The 21,824-nt window shown below is 51.1% G+C and overlaps 1 protein-coding gene and 1 long non-coding RNA gene across 4 annotated transcripts; one reads left to right on the top strand and one right to left on the bottom strand.

The window, feature by feature from the left end:
* Positions 1-664: 664 nt before the first annotated feature.
* LOC111922082 (maestro heat-like repeat-containing protein family member 7) lies at positions 665-8,021 on the bottom strand. Of its 3 annotated transcripts, none has more exons than XM_086874929.1 (16): positions 6,267-8,021; positions 5,935-6,091; positions 5,578-5,642; positions 5,022-5,462; positions 4,797-4,945; positions 4,399-4,546; positions 4,000-4,190; positions 3,780-3,917; positions 3,395-3,509; positions 3,085-3,222; positions 2,676-2,852; positions 2,389-2,544; positions 2,128-2,229; positions 1,661-1,763; positions 1,372-1,432; positions 665-1,059 (listed from the first exon to the last, which is right to left on the bottom strand). In XM_086874929.1, exons 2-15 carry the CDS (start codon positions 6,050-6,052, stop codon positions 1,374-1,376), a joined length of 2,100 nt encoding a protein of 699 aa, XP_086731055.1. In that variant the 5' UTR covers positions 6,053-6,091; positions 6,267-8,021; the 3' UTR covers positions 665-1,059; positions 1,372-1,373. The 3 variants fall into 3 exon arrangements, with proteins under 3 accessions (XP_086731055.1, XP_086731054.1, XP_086731053.1); XM_086874928.1 differs by having other exon boundaries at positions 5,935-6,076; positions 6,267-7,972; XM_086874927.1 differs by having other exon boundaries at positions 2,128-2,544; positions 5,935-6,076; positions 6,267-7,972.
* A 10,117-nt stretch (positions 8,022-18,138) lies between these two features.
* On the top strand, positions 18,139-20,161 carry LOC147645187 (uncharacterized). Its single transcript, XR_015282434.1, has 3 exons — positions 18,139-19,210; positions 19,322-19,626; positions 19,908-20,161. It is a non-coding gene; the product is annotated as an uncharacterized LOC147645187 (long non-coding RNA).
* The last annotated feature ends 1,663 nt before the right edge of the window (positions 20,162-21,824 follow it).

The following is a 21,824-nucleotide window of genomic DNA, read 5'->3' as shown; positions in this document are numbered from 1 at the left end:
ATACATACCAACTCCTGGATTGGTGAAAAGCCACTGAGCAGCAGCAGCAGATGGAGCATGGTGCTCCAGTGGGAGGGGCAGGCAGGCCGTGCACCTTCAGGGCATCCCCTGCATCAAAAAGGCGTGCATTTTGTCCTTCTTGCCTCTCCACTGCAGAGCCAAGCCTCCTATCTTCTCCACTGGAGTGGAATTTTCCCACTTACGATGTCAATTTACCCTTGGCCAGTACATGAAGTAAGGTCACCATGCCCATAACAGCCTTGTTCTTACTGTTCCTCTTTCACAGGTTAACTTCCTATCAATTGATTAATCCATTGTTCCTCTTAAGGGTCAAATTCCCAGCAATTAACCCATAAAATTTCCTTCATTGTCTGTTCTTCATTATCCTGTTGATGTGCACAAGAGGACCAAATATGGCAGGGCCTTAGACACAACTTTGGTCCCTGACACACACAGGCTCCTTGTATCACTACTGGCCTTCAGTGAGACCTTTAACTCCACAATGCTGTGGAACTGGACCTTCAGCACAGGGACCTTTCCAGCCTGATCTGCACTCGTTCTTCTGCGTCTCTGCACAAAACACGGTGCAGAAGAGAATGGCAGGAGGGGCCTTGGTGTCACAGCGTTCTGGATTTGTGGCACTTCAGCTCCACACAGGGGCAGGTAAAGTGAAAAACTCAAACTGTTTATTAATGGAAGGAGAAGCAAAGGGAAGAGCTGGAAAGGAAAAGAAGGGGATGGGCATGGTATGAGGGCTGGAGGTAAGGAGCTGTCAAAAGGGAGGAAGAGTAGAGGGAAGAGTAGAAAAAAAGGGGATGGGCACAGTCTGAGGGCTAGAGGCCAGGACAATCTACAGGCAGGGAGAGGGCTGAAGCCCCATGAGCATCCCACAGGCTCTGCTGTGCCAGTCGTCAGCTGTGCCTGGTTCTCCACCGGCACTGGAAGGTGGTGTCTTCTTCAGTGTCTCCTGGTGCTGTTCTTGGGACACTCGTTCACTGGCAAGCTGGAATATTCAGGTTACAGTGGGATGGACTGGTGTCTTTCTCAGGGCTTGAATGGCTGAAACAGAGAAGAAGAGAGCCACAGTCAGGGCATGCATCCGCAGGGATCCTAGGAGACATTCCTGCCAAGGACATTCCACCTGGCTCTTGCAATGGCCACAAGAGAGGACCGGACAACAGGATCAGCCAGAAGGTGCTGGCCACAGATCCCACCCATGTCCCTGAAATCTCTCTCTTCTCTGCCCACACCAGCCCTCATCCACACAAGGAATGAAGCACACCGCAGCTGGGCCGGGGATTGCAGCTCCCTGCCCAGGCATTGCAACTGCCCCCTGCCAGCCCCCACTGACCACCCGCTGCTCTCACTCACCCTCACTGAGGACCTGGAGCTCTTCCTTCTGCGACCTTGTGCATGAACACCGCGACCATCTCTGGGAACACAGAGCCTGTCAGGGCCCCAGCAGCACAGCTCCCTGCCAGTGGTGCTGCCAGCCCTGTGGCCACACAGCCTCCTGCCCCAGCAGGGCTCAGCCTGGGCCCTTGCCGCATCCTGACACTCAAGGGCACGGCTGCCAGAGGCCGGCAGCAGCAGCCCCGAGGGCAGGCGGGGCTCCAGGCCACCAGGCCTGGATGTCACTGCCTCACGGCTCATGACTCACCAATGAACATGACGGCCGCCTCTTGCAGGGTCTCCTGTGGGCTATCCAGGTATGGCAGGGCCTGGCGCAGGTGATCGGCCGCTTGGCTCCTGTCCTCTGCCAGCTGGAGAGAGTGGCGGGAGGGAAGGGTTGGTGTGGGCTCTGCCCCCCAGCTGGGCGTTGCCTGCGGCCAGTCCTGGCCTCCCGTGCCCACCCAGCCCTGAGGCCCGGCCAGCAGCCACTAGTGCCGGGCTCTGGAGGGGGCAGAGGGCTGGGTGCTGCTCAAGGAGTGGCGGTGCTGTCCTGCCCTGCAGCCCTACTTCGGGCCACAGGGGGCTGGAGAAGAACCTGTGCTGTCCAGGGAAGGCAGTGGTGTGTGGGGCGCAGGCTGGCACCCCTGGGTGCAGCACCGGACAGGCGCCACAGCTGCCAGTCCCACACACTGAGCACCCGGGGCTGTGGCTTGGGCTTCTCCAGGCCGTCCGTACCAGACACTCGGGAAACTTCAACAGCTGCTCCTTCTTCATCAGCTGCTTGAGATTCCTCCTCTTTAGGAACTCGGCCACACGAATCAGCGTTTTCCGAGAGGCCTGGAGAGCAGTGGAGATGCAGAGATGGCACTGAAGCCAAGGGCACAGGACTCTTGTCTGGGTGACAGGGCTCAGAGGAGGCTGCAGCTTGGGAGGTTCTAGGGCATGAAGAAGCCGATGCCCCTCCCAGGGATGCACCAGCATCACACAAAACCTGACCTTCGCCACATGCCAGTTCTCATCATGGCAGTGGAAGAAGAGTGGAATCAGGCTCTGGCTCAAAACCTTCTTCAGGGGCTTTTTTCCCTCATCCACTACCAAATCCATTGCCTTGAAGAAGAGGTCAAGGGAGAGCAGCTGCACATGGCTGTGGTCCTGGAGGAAAAGAAGAGAAAAAGACCTTAATGCCAATTACTCCAGGCTTACCTGGGCAAAGGCCCAAAAATCTGTAAGACACAAAGTTTCTGGACAGCAGTCAATGCCCATGGATGGGTACAGACACTTACATGGTCAAAGAGCAGCAGGAGTGCCTCAGCCAGCTTTGGGGCAGTGGTACTGGACATCAGGATGTCTTTATTGTTGAGCATATTAATGAATACACAGAGGGCCATGCCAACAACATCTCCATCTGCGTCACCCAGCAGCTCCTGAAGGCTTTGAGACAGGCTGCACATTCTTATGGCCTGTGTGGAACACAAGGCTGTGCTGGGAAGCGACAAACAGCTTCACCACCAACACTTCCCTGGCACTGCAACCCCACCCTGCTGCTGCCGGGCCCAGAAGCCAAAGGCCTGTCCCAAAGCACTCAGGCAGGTGAGGCAGGAGAGCTGGGAGCAGCTGCCTGAGCTCCTGAAGCCCAGCCACACCAAGGGACTTCTTTCCCCAGCACAGCTTCAGCTGCTGCCCCATTCTCACCATCAAGGGATACTTGCCGAGCACCACGAGGCCTCTGAGCGCCAGGCGACGCCTCTGCCTGCACTTGCTCTGCAGGTGCCTTGACATGATCTCCAGGACACTGTCACTACATTCACGCAAGTCCAGGCAATCCAGGACCTGAAAGGCACAGGGCAGTGAGAGGGGAGCCGGCCGGCAGGAGCCTGGAAGTGCACAGGGCTGGGCCCAGGCAGCAGCACAGGGCGCAGGCATTGTCCCAGGCAGCTGTGGCTATGCAAGGGGACAGGGCTGGCAGGCAGCTCAGCGAGGTAGTGCTGGCCATCAGGCTCACCTCCACAAGGAATGCCAGGAAGGACAGATCACAGCATGGCTCATCCCTTCTGAGTGACTTGAGCAGCTGGAGCGCAATGTGGGAACAGAAGGGGATCAAGACATGGCGCATCTCCCTGTCAGGGGGAAAACAGCACCAAGACCCTGAGGTGGGGAAGGCAAACCTCTCCCAGGAATGACTCACAGAGGTCCGGCCTTTCCCCAGCATCCCTGGAGGACTGGAAGCACTTTGGGAGGTGGCTCCTTCTGAGCACCCTCCTCTCTCAGCTTTTTCCAGTCTGCTCGGCCATCGCTGAGTGACAAGGCCCTCTGGCCAGGACCACGGAGACTATGAGGGATGGCACAGGGCACAAATTTCAGAGGCAGTGGGGAGAAGGGTGTCTGACCTGGCCAGCAGACCCACAGCATAGTGCTGGGTGTCAGCACAGAGCAGTGTGTCCCAGCCATGCTTGCGCTCCATAGCCATCAACTCGTTGTCACACCGTAGTCGGCAGAGCAGAGCCTTCACGGTCCACACTGCAAACCTGTGTGCAGAGCAAAGCCCAGGTCACACTGGTTGCACTGGTGCCAGCCACAAGGGCATGGGAAGGACAGGAGGACTGGCACCTGTTGGGGTTGCTGGGAAGGCGGTGTTGCTCCCGGCATGCTCTCCAGATGCTGTCAGCTTCCACTGGTGGCATCTGCTGGGTGGTGATGACAACATGGAACAGCAGAGCCACAAACAGGCGGGCAGAATAAAGGATCATCGCCTCGTGGCACTCAGGCACTTGGATAATCACCCAGAGCACCACAGTTGCCTGCAAAAGAAGCACCCAAAGACAGCGCTCAGTGCCGAGGTGTCCATGGGGCAGGGCCCAAGGGGAGGCACAGGGGGAGCAGCAGGCCTGGTGTCCCCTGAGCCTGCCACTAGCCCAGGTTTCAGCCCAGTGCCTGAGGCAGGGAGAGGATGGAGAGCTGCTGGAGAAGCAACCGATGGTTGATCAAAGGCCAGCTCCTGAAACTCACAGTCAGGGGGAAAATGTCCTGGTCATCTCCATCAGAGGTGCAGATGCTGCAAAGTGGCCAGTTCTCCATCACACAGAGCAGTGCTGGCAGCACTTTCTCCACTGTTGGTCCTGATGAGCCTATGGTTTGCCACATCATGGCAGCAGCTCTGTGGAATCAGAGCTCTGTGTCAGGAGTCTCAGTCACCAGGCCCTGTGCAGCAGTGGGGTCCCAGGTGACAGAGTCCCAGTGCCCTGAGGGGCAGGGAAGGAGCACTGGCAGCAACCTCAGGAAACAGAGGGGCCTGAGGCCCCTGGACCTCTCTGCCTGTTGGGCAGAGCCCATTGGACAGGCTGTGCAGGGCGATGGGCCCTAAAGGCTGGTGAGCCCTGAGCTCTCAAGGCACGTGGGCCCCTTACCTGTCACATGATGGGGCACAGCGCAGGAGGGTCAGCACCACATCAACAGGGTGTTCTTCAGCCAGCCTAATAATGTCAATTTGCTGCCTGACATCCACAGTGACATGGGACACGAGACTCTGATGAATGTTCCTTACAATAGTTGGCACCTGGAGGAGGCATGGGGAAGCCTTGGAGTGCTGTCCAAGGCAGCAACTTCCCCAGCTTTCCCCAAGAAGTGCTTACCATCCCATCACACTCTGCTGGCCTCAAAGGCTGAGTGGGCCCTGTGGATGTGGCTTGAGAGGGAACATGATCCAGGGAGGCCTCCAGTTCTGGCCCCAGGCTGGGTACCAACTGCTCAGAAGAAACACAGTTGTCCTTGAAATTGTCCATTATGAGTTCCTGACTCAGAGCAGGAGTGGGTGTGATGTCAGCATCTGCAATGCCCTGAGTCTCTTCAGTGTCATCGTTTGGAATGGCCATGTCCTCATTCACTGCCATGTCAGAGTTTGCCCTCTCATCATTCACTGCAGCATCAGAGTCTTCTGAGAGCTCAGCTGAATCTGAGCTGACATCAGGCTCTGCCTGGAGCTCAGCCAGCCCAGAGTCAGGCTCAGCTGCGCCCTCAGTTGCTGCTGTGGTGGTGTTCTTTCTACGCCGAATGCGCAGAAACTTCCGGAACCTCTGCAAGGAGATGGAAGGACAGGGAAGAGAGGCATGTTCCATGGAATGCTCCAAGTGCGGTGCTGGGCTGAGCAGTGACAGCAGGCCCAGCCCAGGTGGGGATGGCTGCAGGTACCTGCGCTGCTCTGTGGAAGCGGCCACGGGCGGTGTCCTGCTCTTGTGTCTGGGCCATGGCTGCATCTGGCAAAGATCAGCCAGAGCTGAGGGGCTGCGGGAGGGGCCAGAGAACACAGCTCAGCCCTGCACTCCCCAGGCAGGGACAGCCCTGGGATGGCTCAGGGTATGGAGCACAGCCAGTGCTGGGGTCAGCCCAAGCCCCTCTTCCGTCCTGTCCATGGGCATGTCCACAGCGGATGGGATGGGATGGGATGGGATGGGATGGGATGGGATGGGATGGGATGGGATGGGATGGGATGGGGCAGGGCCTAGCTGGCTGCAGCCATCAGCCCTGTGGCCCAGCTCTGCCACTCACCATCCTGGAGTGGCTGGAACTGCTCCGGCTCTTCAGGCAGTTGTGCTGGGGCAGCTCCAGGTTCTTTCTTTCTTTTCCCCCTGAACACTTTGAAGAGGCTGAGGAATCTGCCTGCCATGACACAATCTTGCCTCGAAGGCACCTTAAAGAGAGATGCCTTGGGAAATCTTGAGTCAACAAGTCATTCATTTGTGCCTTAAAGGCACCTGTGACAGAGGAGCCTCAGGAAGCCTACAGGACAGCAAGTCCTGCAGTTTGGTCTCAAGGGCTCCTGCCACAATGACTGGAGACTCCTTGTAAATGATTGTGCTCACTAAGTCCCACAGTCTCACCTTGAGGACAGAGGCCGGAAGGATGGGAGATGTCTCAGAAAAGCTCCAGGTTACAAGTCTCGCAGTCTGGCCTGGTGGGCACCTGCAAAAGAAAACCTCGGGAAAGCCACGGGCCACCAAGGCCTGCAGTCTTGCCACGAGGTCACCTGTATGAGTAAATCCTTGGAAAAGCTCCGGGTCAGACACAAACGAGTGCGCTGTGCGGGGGCTCCTCACAGCACCGCTCTGGCGTGTCCTGTCCCGTCGCGTGAACTGGGCACTGTGGCATGGTCCTGTGTCATGGAGTTACTTTACCTTTAAGGGAGTTGGAGTTGCTGGGAACTGCCTGGAGTCTTTTCTCCTGACCGATTATCGGTCATTGCTGGGAATTGACAGCAGTTTAGGCCATTGAAAAGTGGGATCAACTTGTGAACCCTGCCTTAAAGTGTAAAAGCAGAGCTCTCTGGGTTCTCTTTGTTTCCTGGCTGTGAAGGGTGGCGGAGCCCCAGGCCTCCCGTCCCTGCCCAGGCCATGCGGCCAGGCGGGGATGGGGTCGAGCCTGCCCCGTCCCCCGGCCGGGAGATGGGGGCAGGCCTGGGGAAGGTTTTCCTCGGGCCCGGGCCGGGCCGAGCCGGGCCAGATCTCTGGCTTGGCTGCAGGTTTTGCTGTAACTAAATTCACTAGAAACTGCCAAGTGAAGAAGGAGAGAGGCCCTGGACCTGCAGCAGGCTGGAGCAGCGACCACACTCTCCAGAGTAGCTATGAAGAACTTTCTATCGCAGATGGCTCCAGCTCCTGTTCAGCAGAGATCACCGAACCACCTACAAAAGCCTGGGCAAGATTTTAACTCTTTCATTACCCAGATGAGACTTGTGGATTAATCTTTTTTATCCAGAGAGAGAGAGAGAGAGAGAGAGAGAGAGTGATCAACATGAAAAGAGACTTTATAAACTACCAGTGACAGGATAGAAAAGAAGCTTCAGGAAAGGTAGAGAATTAAGAAGATGCTTTAATTAAGCTGAAATATCTTTCTGTTAAAACTATGGAGATGGACAATGAAGTCCTGAAAAGAACTCCTTTAATTCATGATACAGTATCTAGAGAGAAATAAAGTGTTCAAAGTGTAAATTTGAGTAAAAAGTAGAGTATTTATGGTATAGTGAAGTGCTGGGAGATTTGAAGCCTTGAGAGGCAATGAGAAAACTGTTTTCTGGTGAAGCTCACAGAAACAGATGAAGAAGACTTTTTTTTTTTTTTGCCTTTGAATAACTTATCCTTAAAAATGCTATCTCTAGACTCATGGCCCATAAACACTTCAGAGTGATGTGAAAATGGGAGGAGTGAACTCTAATAATAGCAGCTCTGGGCAGCTAACATTAGGGCAATGGAAAACTATAACAAAAATAGTTTTCTTGTGAGAAACTCCATAAATTAACAGGAAGAAACTTCTGTTTCTCTACAAAGACTGGTGAAAAGACTGTAGCAAGAATTGGGACTGTTTTAACCATCAAAGTTCCAAAGTTTTTGTCTCTGTTGTCATGTGAACAAGGGAATAGTGGGTAGATAGGGGATGGAAAGGTTTTTCTGGAAGTTTATTCTGGTGTTCTTATTATTGTGGTTTGTCAATAAACTTTCTTTTTTTTTCTTTTAAGTTTTATACCTGTTTTGCTCTTGTTCTAATCCATATCTCACAGCAAGAAGTAAGTAATTTTCTTAGTTATTGGTTTAAAACCACAACATCCTGTCACCGCCACCTCCTAATTCACCACGTGTCACAAAGGGCCCTTTGACACCCTGTCCCTTTCCATCCCATGGTGACCATGTGTCACAAAGGGCCCTTGCACACACTGTCACCTGCCCTGGTTCTGCCCCCATCCCCCCCAGAGTGGCCCAGCTCGGAAGGAATCCCTTGCCCAAAGTGTCTAAGACAGCCCAACAGGATCTTTAGGAACAGCTCAAGCCATCAGCAAATGCTGTCCTGCTCTGCAGGCTCCGGGCAGCAGAAGGAGCCCCCAGGGCTGCCAACGCAGCCACAGCAGGAAGGGCACAGGGCCTTGCACAGAATCTGCACAGGGTCCTGGCAGCACTGAAATCAGCAGGTGTGGCAGAGTGCCCACCGAGGCAGACCTGCCATCCCAGCCGAGCCCTGGCAGTGCTGGTGCCCTTCTCCTGCCCCAGAGACCTGTGCCCCTGGGGAGTTTCTGTGCCAGAGGGCAGCCAAAGCCCACGTGCATTGGGGGCTGGGCTCCTTCCTGCAGGGGCTGTTGGCAGGAGCCCCTGGAGCAACTGCTGGCAACGTGTAGTCTTGGTCAGATTAATTACATGTGGGAATTATTTTCACATTGATCTCATTTCCTGCAGCTATAAAACCTCTTTGTGGGGAAGGCACAGAAGGATCTGGCATTTAAGAATCCTCAATTCATGAGAACTTCCCCACTGCTCAATTCCAGTACTTCCAAAATGTTGCAGACTTCACCAATTAATTGGAATGGCCGGAGAATGTGAAAGATTTGCAAGTTAGCTTCCCATCTCAAAGCAGCAAGTCCTTTGTCTTAACGTCATCCATTGAGAGTCACTTTACAAAATATAACACTCCAGAGAGGCTAAAAAAACTACCATTCTTTGGTTTGCAAACCTTTGGTTTTCTATGGAGGGATGATAATATCCTAATTCTCTGAAGGATTAAAGCTCTCAAGGAATGAAAATCCACTCAGTATTACAAAAGTAGTCCAATTGAGTAGATTGTAAAAAGGCTAATTCTCCCCCTGGTACAGATATCTAAGTAGCCAGTAAAGTAAAGCTCTCCCTTCTTAATTTTTGCATGAGAACCAGGACCACTAACAGGAAAAGTCACAGATATTCCTTATGTCCTCCATAACCAAAGCTGTGCCAAACCATGGATCCTGCCATCAAACTGACTCAAATTCCAGCCTAGACCTCTCACTTCCAGACAACTCCTTCCCCAACACGCTCACCAACACAAACAGCCCCAAAACACACTCACAGAACTCCTCAACACCCTACCAGGACCCCCAGCTGTTCCTATCCCTCCACAGAGCTTTCCCACCCTCCAGCAGACCCCCTGGTTCCCTGCACATGCCATGGGATGGCACTCAGGAGGATCTGCTCCAAACCCTTCCATGGTAGCAAGCTCAGGCTGCCAGGGCAATGGTTCCTGGATCATCCTTCCCACTGACCCTCCCAGTGCATGGCTGTTACTTTTTCACATTTGAGCTCAGCTTGGACGTCTCCCCTTAACCAGGCCTGCTGGGAAAAGATGGAGATCAGCCTGGCAAACTCTTTCTCCAGTTCCCTCTTTACTCTTGGGGCAGGTAGAACATTGTACAGGAAAGCAACTGGTACCACAAGGAGTGGGCAACCTCAAGGGAGATCACTGAGGACTGCTAAATCCTGAGGGAACACCGCTGGGCTCGACCTTTGGGTACCTGCACAAACTTCAAGTTAGCTGCCTCCAGGACAGCCCTGTGTTGGCCAGAATCCTGACGTGGATGCAGGACAGCTGCGAGGCACTGCTGGGACCCAGCAGGACAGGACTGGCTGTCTTGTTTACATGTTGAAAATGAGTTAGATCGTATTTAGCTAGAAAGTTAGTGATCCCTGAATTTGATAAGGAGCTGTGCCATTATAAGCCAAGACATTTTTTTGGATTCTGTATTTTAGCTATTTTTTAGCATTTAATTTTATCTCAATACTGCAAAGTACAAGAACTTCCTTTGCTTTGGATTCATTAGGGAATTTTTTCCCATCTGGAAGAAAGAATCTGTGAAGGGAGAGGTTGTCCAGGGGCAAAATACAGATCATGAAGAAACAAGACGTGGCTGAGACCTCTTACATCCCACACTAAGGAGTCAGCCAAGGAAAAGGAGCATTTGGGAGTCATGCCTGGGGGAGGAGGGACAGGTGGTGGGGTTGTGGCTGTCTCTTGGCAGGGGGACACGGCTCAAAGGGCAAATGGTTGAGGTTTTGGCATTGGACTGCCCCGAGGAACCACTGCTATTGCGCAACTTTTCCATCACTGTGTCTGTTTACTGTGGGTGAGCCTCTGCTCACAAGTGTAGCCATGTAACTGGGTCCTTTCAATACCCGATCACTCTGGGAGGGATCCTCACCATCTGCTTGGGTGCTCAGGGAAAACTGGGACCCTAACCACCTTTGAAAGGGAGCGTCTCATGGCTGCTTGCGGGAGCCCAGCAGCTGCTGCTGTTGCCAAGGTATTACACAGGTGACAGCCAGGGGACACCCGAAACAATCCCCCCCTCCACCTTCTTTCTCCTTCCAGGCCTGCCCAGCCCCTGCTGTTTCTGCTGCTGATCCGGATTTTTATTCCACCTTTAGCTCCACATCTCTGAGTCTGCCCAGCCCCATGCTGCTCCTGCCACAGCTTCGGGCTCATTGCTAAACTGTTTGCCACTCCAGGCCTGCACTCCTCTGCTGTTCCAGCCCGGCCCCTCGAGGTTCCTGCTATAGCCCATTTCACCAACTTTATATCGTCACACATTCAGGTGCCAAAATGACTGTAGTGGGTCGACCCTGGCTGGGTGCCAGGTGCCCACTCTGTCCCTCTGTCACTCTCTTTCCCAGTGGGACAGGGAAGAGGATAAGACGGAGAACGGCCAGCAGGGTGAGATAAAGCACTTTTATTACAGTAAAATAAAGAAATAAGCAGAGATCTGTGTCTGCGTGGGCTGAAGAGTTCCCGCTCCGTGGCTGAGGGGACCGGCGGGGCGGGACCGCCCCCGCCTGGGCGGGAAACGCTCCCTGAGGCCCGGAGCGGCGGCGGCGGCGGCGGCTGCGCAGTGGGGACGCGCCCGCCCCTCCCGTGTCCCTCAGGGAGCGCCCACGTCCCCTCAGCGGCCCTTCAGGGACCGGCATGTCTGCTCAGCCAGACGTGGCATGCCCGTCTCCCCTCCGCTAAAGTGACGCCCATGTTCCCTCAGTGACTCCCAAATACCCTGAGAGACTCGACAGACACACACCTCTGCAGATTGACCTCCATGTCACCTCAGTGGAATCCTGAGCACCTGCCACCCTCAGTGACCCTTATGGCCCCAGAGTGGCATGCAGGGCACCTGCATGCCTTTCAGAGACCTTCATGACACCTCAGCAACACACGGGGCATCCGCCTTCCCTCAGGGACGCATGAGGCACTTATGTCAGGAAAATTAATCCACAAACACCAGAGGTTTATATCCAAAAAGAAGGCACAGGAGTCTTGTTACTTTATTTGAATAAAAGGAAAGGCCATGGGGCATTCCCCTGGGGTCTCTCAAATTTTCAGTGAACGCAGACTCTTCTTTTTCCTAATTTCCTGGCCGCATTTCCCGCTCTCTTTACCCATTGATGGAGGTATTTGAGAGGTACAGGCTTCCCAAATCACCTAATACAGACCCCCTTCTAATGCATACCTCCCCCCTTATGGGAAAGCTGAATCACATTCCTTTTCTCAACTTATCTGGCCCTAAAATAGCTTGTGCTTCCACCCGACTATATGCTCCTAAGCCCGTAAGTTCCTCTGAAGTTAGCCCATGCAGTGGATCACCTCCCTGTCTTTGCACATTTACGCTTTCTTGGCAATAAGCTTGCCAGTGCGCATTAAACAACAACTGCTGATGTTGATTAAGAATCAATTTCATAATACTCCTACAATCTGCAGGCAACAAAATCTGTGTGACCAATAAATAATCAATCATTTGTCTAACCGGTTCACCGGTAACCCCAAACTGACTGACTGTAGATCGCAACTGTGCTAACCATTTCCGATCTAAAGCTGTAATCTGAGCTTGCATTCCTTGAAGCGGTGTAAAGGTTACAGGACATGCTACTTCCAGTGTAGCGTCTGCTGTTTTCTGATCTCCCTCTTGCACGACATTCCGTGCCAATGCAGCCCATGTCTCCCTTCTTTCCCGTGCGATAGCCTCACCCAAATCACGCTCTACCCCATGGACAAATTCATTTCCCATAAGGGAGGGTGGTAGCAACCACAAGAATGTGGAACTAGGTGGAGTTGACCTTAAATGAAATATCCAATAATGAGCTTGTTTTTGTACTATGTTTGAGCCTAATAATTGATGATATATAAGTAGTTTTAGAGTTGCCAATAAATGTGACTTACTGATCATTCATATTGAGTGCTGTTTGTCTCCCAGCAAACTCATCATAATCTAGTTTTACAGTTGTATGAAAGGTTGTATTCCAAACTTACTAGATGATTCAATACATCAGTTTAGTAATTTCTGTACCTTTACTTCTCTGGAGAAATTCTCTTTTAGTCAGACACCAACACCTCCACATAAGCATAGCTTTATTTTTATTGTAGTACTGAAAGTAAGTTCAAGCTGAACTGATTGTGATGAATTGGTGCCCTCCATATCATTACACACTGAAATGCTGTTGAACTTCAAAGCTTCAATTTTTCCAGAGGGAAACTGAGGCACAGGAAAAATGAAAGGGAAAAATTCCCTCCCAACCATTCCCAGATCTGGGGGAAAAAACAAAAAAAAAAACCCCACCCATGCCTCAGTTTCCCTCTGGAAAATTCCTCCCATTTTCCAGGATCAGGATGGATTTCCATGGAAAAATCCCATTTTTCCCAAATCTGGGAGTGGTCAGGAGGGAATGTTCCCAAATTGGGATTTTAATGGGAATACGACCTCAATCCCAGAAAACAGTAGGGATTTTTCCAGAGGGAAACTGAGGCACAGGTGAGGTTTTTTTCCCAAATCTGAGAATGCTCAAGAGGGAGTTTTTTTCCCAATTTTTTGGGGGGGAAAAGAGGCGGATCCAGGGAGCCCCTTCATTTCCTTGTGCCTCAGTTTCCTTCCAGAAAAATCCCTTCCATTTTCTGGGATTAGGATCATTTTCCCATTAAAATCCCAATTTTCAAAAAATCTGGGAATGCTCATGAAGGAATTTTCCCTTTTTTTTTTATTTTTAGGGATCCCTTTCCTGTGCCTCAGTTTCCCTTGGGAAAAATCCTTCCTCCCAAGTTCTGGATGGGGCTGGGATAATTTTCCCATAATTCCCTACAAAATTCCCAGTTTTCCATAGGGAAACTGAGGCACGGGGAATTGAAGGGGCTTCCTGGGTCCACCTCTTTTTCTACCCCAAATTTAGGGAAAAAATCCCTCCTGAGCATTCCCAGAATTGGCAAAAATGGGATTTTTTCATGGAAATCAATCCTCAATCCCGGTAAATTGGAGGGATTTTCCAGAGGGAAACTGAGGCACAGGAAAGGGATCCCATAAAAGGAAAGAAAAAATGGGGAAAATTCCTTCCTGAGCATTCCCAGATTTGGGAAAAATGGGATTTTTCCATGGAAATTGATCCCAAATCCCGGAAAATGGGAGGGATTTTTCCTCAGGGAAACTGAGGCACAGGAAAACAAAGTGGATCCTGAAGGAATCCCGGAATTTCCCACCGTTAACCAGAGATTTTTCCCGGGATTTCTCCCCCAATTCCTTCCTGTTTTTCCGCCCTGGATGGGGTCGGGAATGGTTCCAGTGATGCTGATCCTTTGGAATTCCGTGGGAGCTTCAGGTCCGTGCTGGAAGAATCTGAAGTGCCGGGAGCCAGGAGGAGAGGCCGGAATTCTGGTAAATCCTTGGGATGGGCCAGGAATCGGGAATGGGGAAAGGGAAGGGATGGGAGCAAGGAGGGGGTTTGGGAACGGGAATTTTCCCAAAGATATTTTGGGTTCAAATGGTGAAAATCCCAAATATTTGAGTGATTTGGGAATCAAATCCCCAAAAACCACTAAATATTTGATTGATTTGGGAATTAAATCCCAAAAACTCCAAATATTTGATTGATTTGGGAATTAAAAAATGGAGGGTTTTGGGTGTGGGAATTTTCCCAGAGATTTTTTGGAATCAAAAATCCAAAACAAGATCCAAAACAATTTGAGGGATTTGGGAATCAAATCCCAAAAATTTCCCACCCCCCCAAAAAAAAGGGTAAAAGAGAGCAAATTGCAAGGAGGAGAGGTCTCTAGATGTACTACTAAAGCAACGTGTCCAGCTTTCATCTTTCAAGAGTGTCCCTGAGAAATAAATGTATCAGTGGAAAACACATAGGTAATTATTTATTTAGAACCAAAACACTGGGATTTTACCCCGTCATCCTTCAAGAGAGCTTGTTCCTGAGCCAAGAGCAGCCACTTGGGAACGTGTCCATCCTTTCATTCTCTTTGACACGGGCAGAACAGCAGAGTTCTCAGCAAGGACCTGCAGCCTATTCTGACTTCGCTCCAGCAAAAACTTCATTATCCTGAGATTATTCCTATCACTCGTGTAATATTTCAAAGAACTCATGAATTTGCTCCTGAGAATTTACTGTGAATCCTTATGTGCTTTGATGCACATTCAGTCTTTAGATTAAATAATTGATTATCATTAAATTAGACTATCAGACTGAGCATCACACATAACATACTAAAGCCTACCCTTAGTCTTTCCTACTCCCAAATATATGAAAATCTCAAATTGGCAGATTTGTTGAGCTCTGTTACCAAGACAACATTGTTGGGAGTTAGGTGTTTTTTTATTTTTAGTTCTGGCTTGCCTGTGGAATTTTTACCCATTAGTTTCAGAGAAAACATAACTGCGGGTACTTGGTGGGTGCTTGTGAAAAAGACAAAGAGTTCAGTTGGGCCCAGGGTGGGAAGGGGGCAGGGCCCAGGGGAGGGTGGGGACAGTTTGGCGGCTTCTTGAGCTTTGGAGAAGAACACTTGGGGCACAGAGCTGTTGCAGTGCAGAGAAGGGAATTTCACCATCACCCAGATGGAGCTGCTGCTTCTTCTCCTTCTTCCTTTTTCGTTGGTGGCCTCGCAACCCCTGTCCTGCCGGGACGTGTGGCAGTGCCAGCCACCGCCGCAGAGCTGCTGATCCACCTCAGCCACCGGCCCAGGATCTCAGCTCATCCCTGCTGTTCCAGCTGAGTGTTCCTCAGAGCCCTGCAGGAGCACCAGGACTGACTGCCAACCCGAGGGGGTTTGTGAAGAAAAGCCTCTCCTCCATCCTTTCCCATCTCAGCCGAGAAAGCTGTCACGGGGTCCCTGGCTCTGTTTTCTTGCTAACGCTGTAGTTATTTGTTTGCCTTGTTATAAATACTAGTAAAGAACTGTTATTCCTATCCCCAGATCTCTGCCTGAGAGCCCCTTGATTTCAGGATTATCATAATTCAGAGGGAGGGGGTCTACATTTTTCATTCCAGGGGAGGCTCCTGCCCTCCCTAGCAGACACCTGTCTCCCAAAACCAAGACATTTCCATGAGTAAATTTTACAAAGTTTTCAGTGAAATTCTTATTGATAAATTTGGCACCATTTCATTTATAACAAGTTGTTCCTAAAGATCCCGTCAGGCTGTCTTAGACATTTTGGGCAAGGGATTCCTTCCAAGCTGGGCCACTTGGGGGGGGATGGGGGCGGCCCCAGGGCGGAGGGCAGGGTGTGCAAGGGCCCTTTGTGACACGCTGCAGCACAGTCACCGTGGGATGGTGGCAATGGGAGCAGATGTCAAAGGGCCCTTTGTGACATGTGCTGACATAGGAGCTGGTGGTGACAGGGCCACGCCACGGTGCTCAGTGCACGCGACGGGTCAGGACGCGCCAGAGCGGTGCTGTGAGGAGCCCCCGCACAGTGCACTCCTTTGTGTCGGACCTGGAGCCTTTCTGAGCCCTTATTCCTGCAGCTGACCTCAGGACCACACCACAGGACTTGGGGACTTGGAGCTTGTCCCAGGCATCTCCAATCCCTGCAGTCACTGCCCCTGAGGCAGACAACAAATCCTTGACCAGGAGACTCCTGTGCTTGTGGAAGGAGCCCTCAAGAGCCGATGGCAGGACTTGCTGTCCTGTAGTCTCGCCAGGACTTCAGTCTTGCAGGTGCCTTCCAGGCACGACTGCAGGACTCGCTGACTCCGAGCTTTTCTCAGGCAACTCTCCTGCAAGTAGCCAGACATCCAGTCACTGCCATGGAGCAGCGACCCCCGAGAGTGCCCAAGTTGGCCTGGGTTGAAGAGGAGGAGGAGGAAGAAGGCCCTAAAACTGCCCCAGCACAGGAGACTGAAGAGGTGCATCCGTTCCAGCTGTCATATGTAGTCAAATACATAAACTAACTTAACAACATTCTAACAACTTTACTACAACAAAATTTCACAAAATTCCAGTAACATCTGGTGAAATTGCACAAAAATCCCACAAAATACACTGAATTTTGTTAAAACCCCACAAAATCCCAGAAAAATCCCAGAAAATTCCCTGAATCTTCACAAAACCCCACCAAATTCCAGAAACATCCCACAAAAGCTCCTCAAATTCCCACAAAATCCCACAAAAATAACTCAAATCTCCTTGAAATAAAAAAAATCACCTCATGTGAAATGAGGTACACAAAGCCAAATGCCAGCTGAACCTGGCATCTCTGAATGGGTCTTCACATTCTTCCCAGGAAGATGAATGGCAATCACTATTTTAGCAGGGAAACTGCATCAGCTGGCAATTTGCTGTAGAAAATGTGCTTTCTGCTCCTCTCACAGCCAAAACTCCTACCCATTTCTTGGAAGTCCTTCTTAGATAAGGACCATGTTCAACTGAGTGACAGTGAAGCCAAATGGCAATCCAGGAATCAATTGTCCTGTACACAATCTCCTCCATCCACGTGGAAGGTTACTCACGGGCACACAGGAGGAAGGAAGAAACCCAAATGCATCATTGGACATAAAGTCAGACGTGTTGAGGGATGAAGAAATCTTGCAGAGATATGGAAAGCTGCCCTGAAAACCCAGTTCAGGAAGAGCCTGAGCTGTTTTGTGCTTCTAGGCCTGAAGATGCTCAGGATCTTTCCCAGATGCTCAGCAGGCAGTAGGATTGTGCCTGAATCTGGCTCTGGAAATGCCAGTGCCTCAGCTGAGAGCTGTGGCAATGATTTCCATTGCATGGAGAGGGGCCACAGTCCTGCAAGAGTCTTTCAGCAGAGCAAACAGCAGCCTGGAGGGTGGGCCATGCTGCATCTCTACCACTGCATGCTCATCCTTCACCACAATGCAGAGCTGCCCCCAAAGCTGCCATGGATCACTTTTTCTATTTCTCCTGTTGCATATATTTTGGAGAAGTTGTTCTAGGTGGCTTTGGATGGTGATCCTGTAGGAAGCAGCCATTTGCCTGCTGTGATATTCTTACAACTAATACTAACTTCTCATTGCCTTGGGTTTGATTTGGGTTTTTATTGATTTGTTTGGTTGGTTTCTTTGGGTTTGTTTGTTTGTGTTTCTGTCTCTTTTGGTTTGAGGTTTTTTGCTTTTTTATAAATGACTGGTGAAGTTGTGTCCTGGGTTGCAGTATATTCTATCACCATCCTCATGTACTGTTGAAACCAGGTGAGGCAGTGCTCCCTGCCTCCCCCCCCCCCCCCCCCGGGCTACCTTCTGTTAATGGGCCCATCAATGCCCTGCCCCATGACTCATAGATAACTTCCCCCTGTATTGTCCCCTGTTAATGGGCCCACCACTGCCTTGCTGCATGACTCAGAGATAACTTCCTCCTGGACTGTTTTCTGTTAATGGCTCATCAAGGCCTTATCTCATGACTCACCATCCCATTGTGAGATGCTCCTCCCCGAGGGAGGAGCCAAGCATTCCATACTGGATATAAGCTGAGAATTCGAACACCACAGCAGCCCTTACCTACGGGACTTCCAGAGGACAGGAGCTACTGCTGGACTTTCAGCTGAAGACCAGACCCCCTTTCTTCCAGAGGATCACGCTTCAACAAGACCACCTCATCTGGACGACTACCATCACCCTAACAGGGTTCCAGGCTGTATTCTGACTCTGTCAGTGTTTTTGATATTATTGCATTTATTCTTTTTATCATTTTCCTATTAAATTATAATTCTGACTTGCGATCTCTCACTGGTTTGATTTCAAACTAGTACAAGTTGGCACAGCCAAACTCCAGAAGTTGTAAACCAGGCTTGACTTTCCAGAAATTGCTTTTGGCTGGCTTTAGCTGCATTCCCAGGATCAGGATCAGCAGTAGATATTTGCAGGTTTTGCTCTGCATCATCAGCTTGCCCAGATGTTTTTCAGTGTTTCACCAATGGAGAAGACAATGGATATTTTGCCAAACCTCCTTTCAAACAACAAAACTTGGGTTAGCATGACAGAAAAGAAGAAAAGAAAATCTTCGCCAGTTAGAACAGAGCCAGAGTCCCACCATTTTCCCCTCCACTTTTATTTATTTTCTACATTTAGAGACAAACCTTCCATCTCCAAAAGCTTCCATCTCTCACTTCCTGATGCCGTTTGCTACCCTTTAGCCTTGACCCCCACGCATCAGACTGCTGTCCATGTGGGGCTGGGGATGCTCAGCCTGGAAAGAGAAGGGGCTGGGGAGGCCTCCCTGCAGCTCTAGGAAAGATGGGCACAGAGAGGAGAAGGCTTTCAACTGCAGGAGTGAGATTGAAGTTGGATCTAATGAAGCTGCTCTTTTCCACTCAGGCTGCTGGGGCACTGGCCCAGGCTGTGCACAGAGGCTGGGGATGTTCCATCCTTGGCAACATCCAAGGCCAGCTGGGAGCAGGGCTCTGAGCAACAGATTCTGGGGGAAGATTGCTCCGCTTGGAACAAGATGGTCTTTAGGGTCCCTTCCAAGCCCAAGCACCCAGGGATTCCATCATTCTATGGTCTCCCTTGTCCACTTCAGCCTGGGCCTGGACTCCTGGCAGTGATGTCACGGTGCACACTCCAGCTAGAACTTCCAGCATCCAGCAACAGCCACAACACAACCCTTGGCTTGTTGTGTCAGCACGCTCTTCACCCTGTTCCAAGGCTACCCCTGTCACCTTGTTGTCACCTGCTCCCTGATACCCCCAGCAGTCCCCAAAGCTCGCCATTGTGTGCATTTGGTTCTCCTTCCCTGCACGATGTCGGCATTTGCTCCAAAGAAGGTATGGTACTATTCCACGGAGGTGGACACCCCGCAGCTGCCTGGGTGGGCTGGAGCTGTGTGGGATAGTGTGGGAAAGGGACCCCACTCTGAGATTTTGCTACCTCTGCAGTCTGTCACAGCAGAGAGGAGGAGATGGAGGTCGATATACAGATTGATAGAGAGGAGGACATGGAAGTGGGCAGAGAGGAGACTCGAGAGGAAAAGATGGATGTGGATGTGACAGAGATGGAGGAAGAGATGGAGGTGGATACAAAGACTGATAGAGAAGAAGACATGGAAGTGGATGGAGAGGAGACCGGAGAGGAAGAGATGGAGATCGAAATGGAAGAGCACATTGAGGAGATGGATATTGATGGAAAAGATGATGAGGAGGACATGGTCTTGGGATGAAGACCGATGCCAGCAGCAGAACAGGCAGGTGTTCCCCACGGGCAGAGTGGGTCCCCTGCTGCCAGCCTGGGGCTGGGCTGGGAAGGGACATGCTAGCCCATGCACTGGATTCTGGTGGCCATCCCTGGCCTGGGCTTGCTTTGGGCCACACAAGCCCTGTTCCCGTGCCTGGGCCACAGCCCCCAGCCCCAGCCAGGCTCACTTCTGGCAGCAGAGTCCCACTGTGCCAGTGTCCCAGCCTGGCATCACATGGAACACCCCTCCATGCCTGACTGCACTGACCGTGCTACTTGTTTTTCTTCCAGGACTGAGGCACATCCTGGACACAGATGCAACCTTCTGTATATACGTTTTAGAGATGTTATGTTCGCAATAGAAGTTTTAGAGTTTGCTGTAGTGTTCTGTAAATACGTTTCATATAGTTTGGTTAGATATGTTCTTAGGTAAAAAGGTTCTATAGTTTGTTGTTGTTGTTACTAATATTCTTACAATGTAAATATGTTGTGTAGTTCATTCTTGTTCCTTTTCTTCTACAAATAAACAATCTTTGTTTTTCACACCCCAGTTCTCTTTGCATTTGCCTCGGGCACATTTGCAAAGTTGTGCTTTCCACTCGCTCCAGGTTCCCAGGGCTGGATGTCCCGAAGGGAGCTGGCACAGCCAGCCCAGGAGTGGGCTCCCTGTGCACAGGGGGTCCCACTGACAGAGCTCACCCTCTCCTTGCAGTTTCTCTGGAAACACTTGGGAGCTGGAGGGGCAAATCCCAGTGGGCCCTGTCCCATGGCATCCCACATGGGAGCAGGGCTCAGCCTCATCCATGGCTCTTCCCTGGCTAGCTCCAGGGCTAAGGAGGCTGCACTGGGCTGCGGGCAGCCTGCTTCCTGGGCACCCTGAGGGGCTGGAGCCAGCCTGGAGGGAGCCTTAGCACAGGGGCCTCTGGCCTACATGCACCAAGATTTCCTTTGGAAAGCCCCTCTGTCACCACACTCTGCTACAAGCACAACATCAATTGTTCCTCCTAGTTCAAGGGGAGACCTTAATTGGCACAAATTTGTCCCTTGGACTTTCTAGCACAGCAAATGTCAGCGCTTGTAATCCCTGTTCTGCACTCCCTGCTCGCGCACCAAAACATTGGAACCTGCCAGAACATCTTGAATTAACATCAACCTGCAGAGAGCTACAGGGGGAGAACCTACCCCCAACCACACAGGGACATTGATGGGCTGGGGCAGAGCTGAAACTAAAGTATTTTAATGCCAAGAGACAGGATTTTTTATTGCTGAATTCATTCTCCCAGGACAAGAATGAAAGCTTTCAGTCTCCTCACCTGCCACACATGTCTATTGCCAAGGTTTGCTTCTGGGTTATGACTGATTTTTATTGATCTCTTCACAACTTTGATGCTCTTCCTGCCTAAGGTGCAGAGATGATATTTCAGACATTTCAGAGCCAGATGAGCTCAGCACAGCTTGGGCAACACGCAGGATTTCCAGACCCAGAGATCCAGGCCATGCAAACTGATGCTTTTTCATCTCTGTGCAAAGATCACTGTAAGGATGTCAGTGATGTACCACACACTTCTCAGAGCTGTCCCTACTATCCAGCTCTCCCCAGTCACTTCACACACTTCACTCCAAGCAGGTTCTGATAGAGTTCAGCAGCACATGGGATTTTATCCTGGCTTTTCTTCATTTTCTCCTGAGCTGTCTCCAGACACAGTGTGTGGGCACTGCAGCAGCATTAACGTGGCACCTCCCTGACACTGAGATTCGTGTCACAACTTTTCCTCAAAAGCAGCAAAGAAATGATTCCCAATGGGTCCCACACGGCTCCCTGGCAACTTTGTGCTGCTGCAGCTCCAGCACCAGCCCTGGTGCACAGCAATTTCAGGAGGAGACACACAGAAGGAATCAGCCATTCCCAGAGAAGAAACATCTGTTTGCATGGCCCAAATCCCCACAACACTGCAGACTGTGCTGACCCTGCAGACTCTGCATTTGCACTTCAGCCTCTGTGTCTCACTTTTCCTCTCACTAAAGTCCCCCCAGTTTCCCTCATGCTCAGATTTATCCCAAGAGAATTCAAAACAGCATTAGGAGCAGGGAGAGATGATGGGAGCTGTCCCAAGGCTCGAGCAAATTTCTCAGGCCTGACAATTCTAGCCAAGGACAGAGGAAAAACCTGCAGGAAAGAGGTGTGAAATCAAAGCAGGAATCAAATTT

The sequence above is a fragment of the Cyanistes caeruleus genome, unplaced genomic scaffold, assembly GCF_971803275.1.
Source record: "Cyanistes caeruleus unplaced genomic scaffold, bCyaCae1.hap1.1 HAP1_SUPER_29, whole genome shotgun sequence".
Lineage (NCBI taxonomy): Eukaryota > Metazoa > Chordata > Aves > Passeriformes > Paridae > Cyanistes > Cyanistes caeruleus.
The sequence above is the reverse complement of the archived record's forward strand: the minus strand, read 5'-3'. Positions and strand labels throughout refer to the sequence as shown.

Coding starts and splice junctions, on each gene's coding strand:
- LOC111922082 (XM_086874927.1), bottom strand. CDS start 6,052: ATGGCAGGCAGATTCCTCAGCCTCTTCAAAGTGTTCAGGGGGAAAAGA. Junction 5,463..5,577: donor GCTTCCACAGAGCAGCGCAG/GTACCTGCAGCC, acceptor ATCTCCTTGCAG/AGGTTCCGGAAGTTTCTGCG. Junction 4,191..4,398: donor AGGACATTTTCCCCCTGACT/GTGAGTTTCAGG, acceptor CTTCTTTTGCAG/GCAACTGTGGTGCTCTGGGT.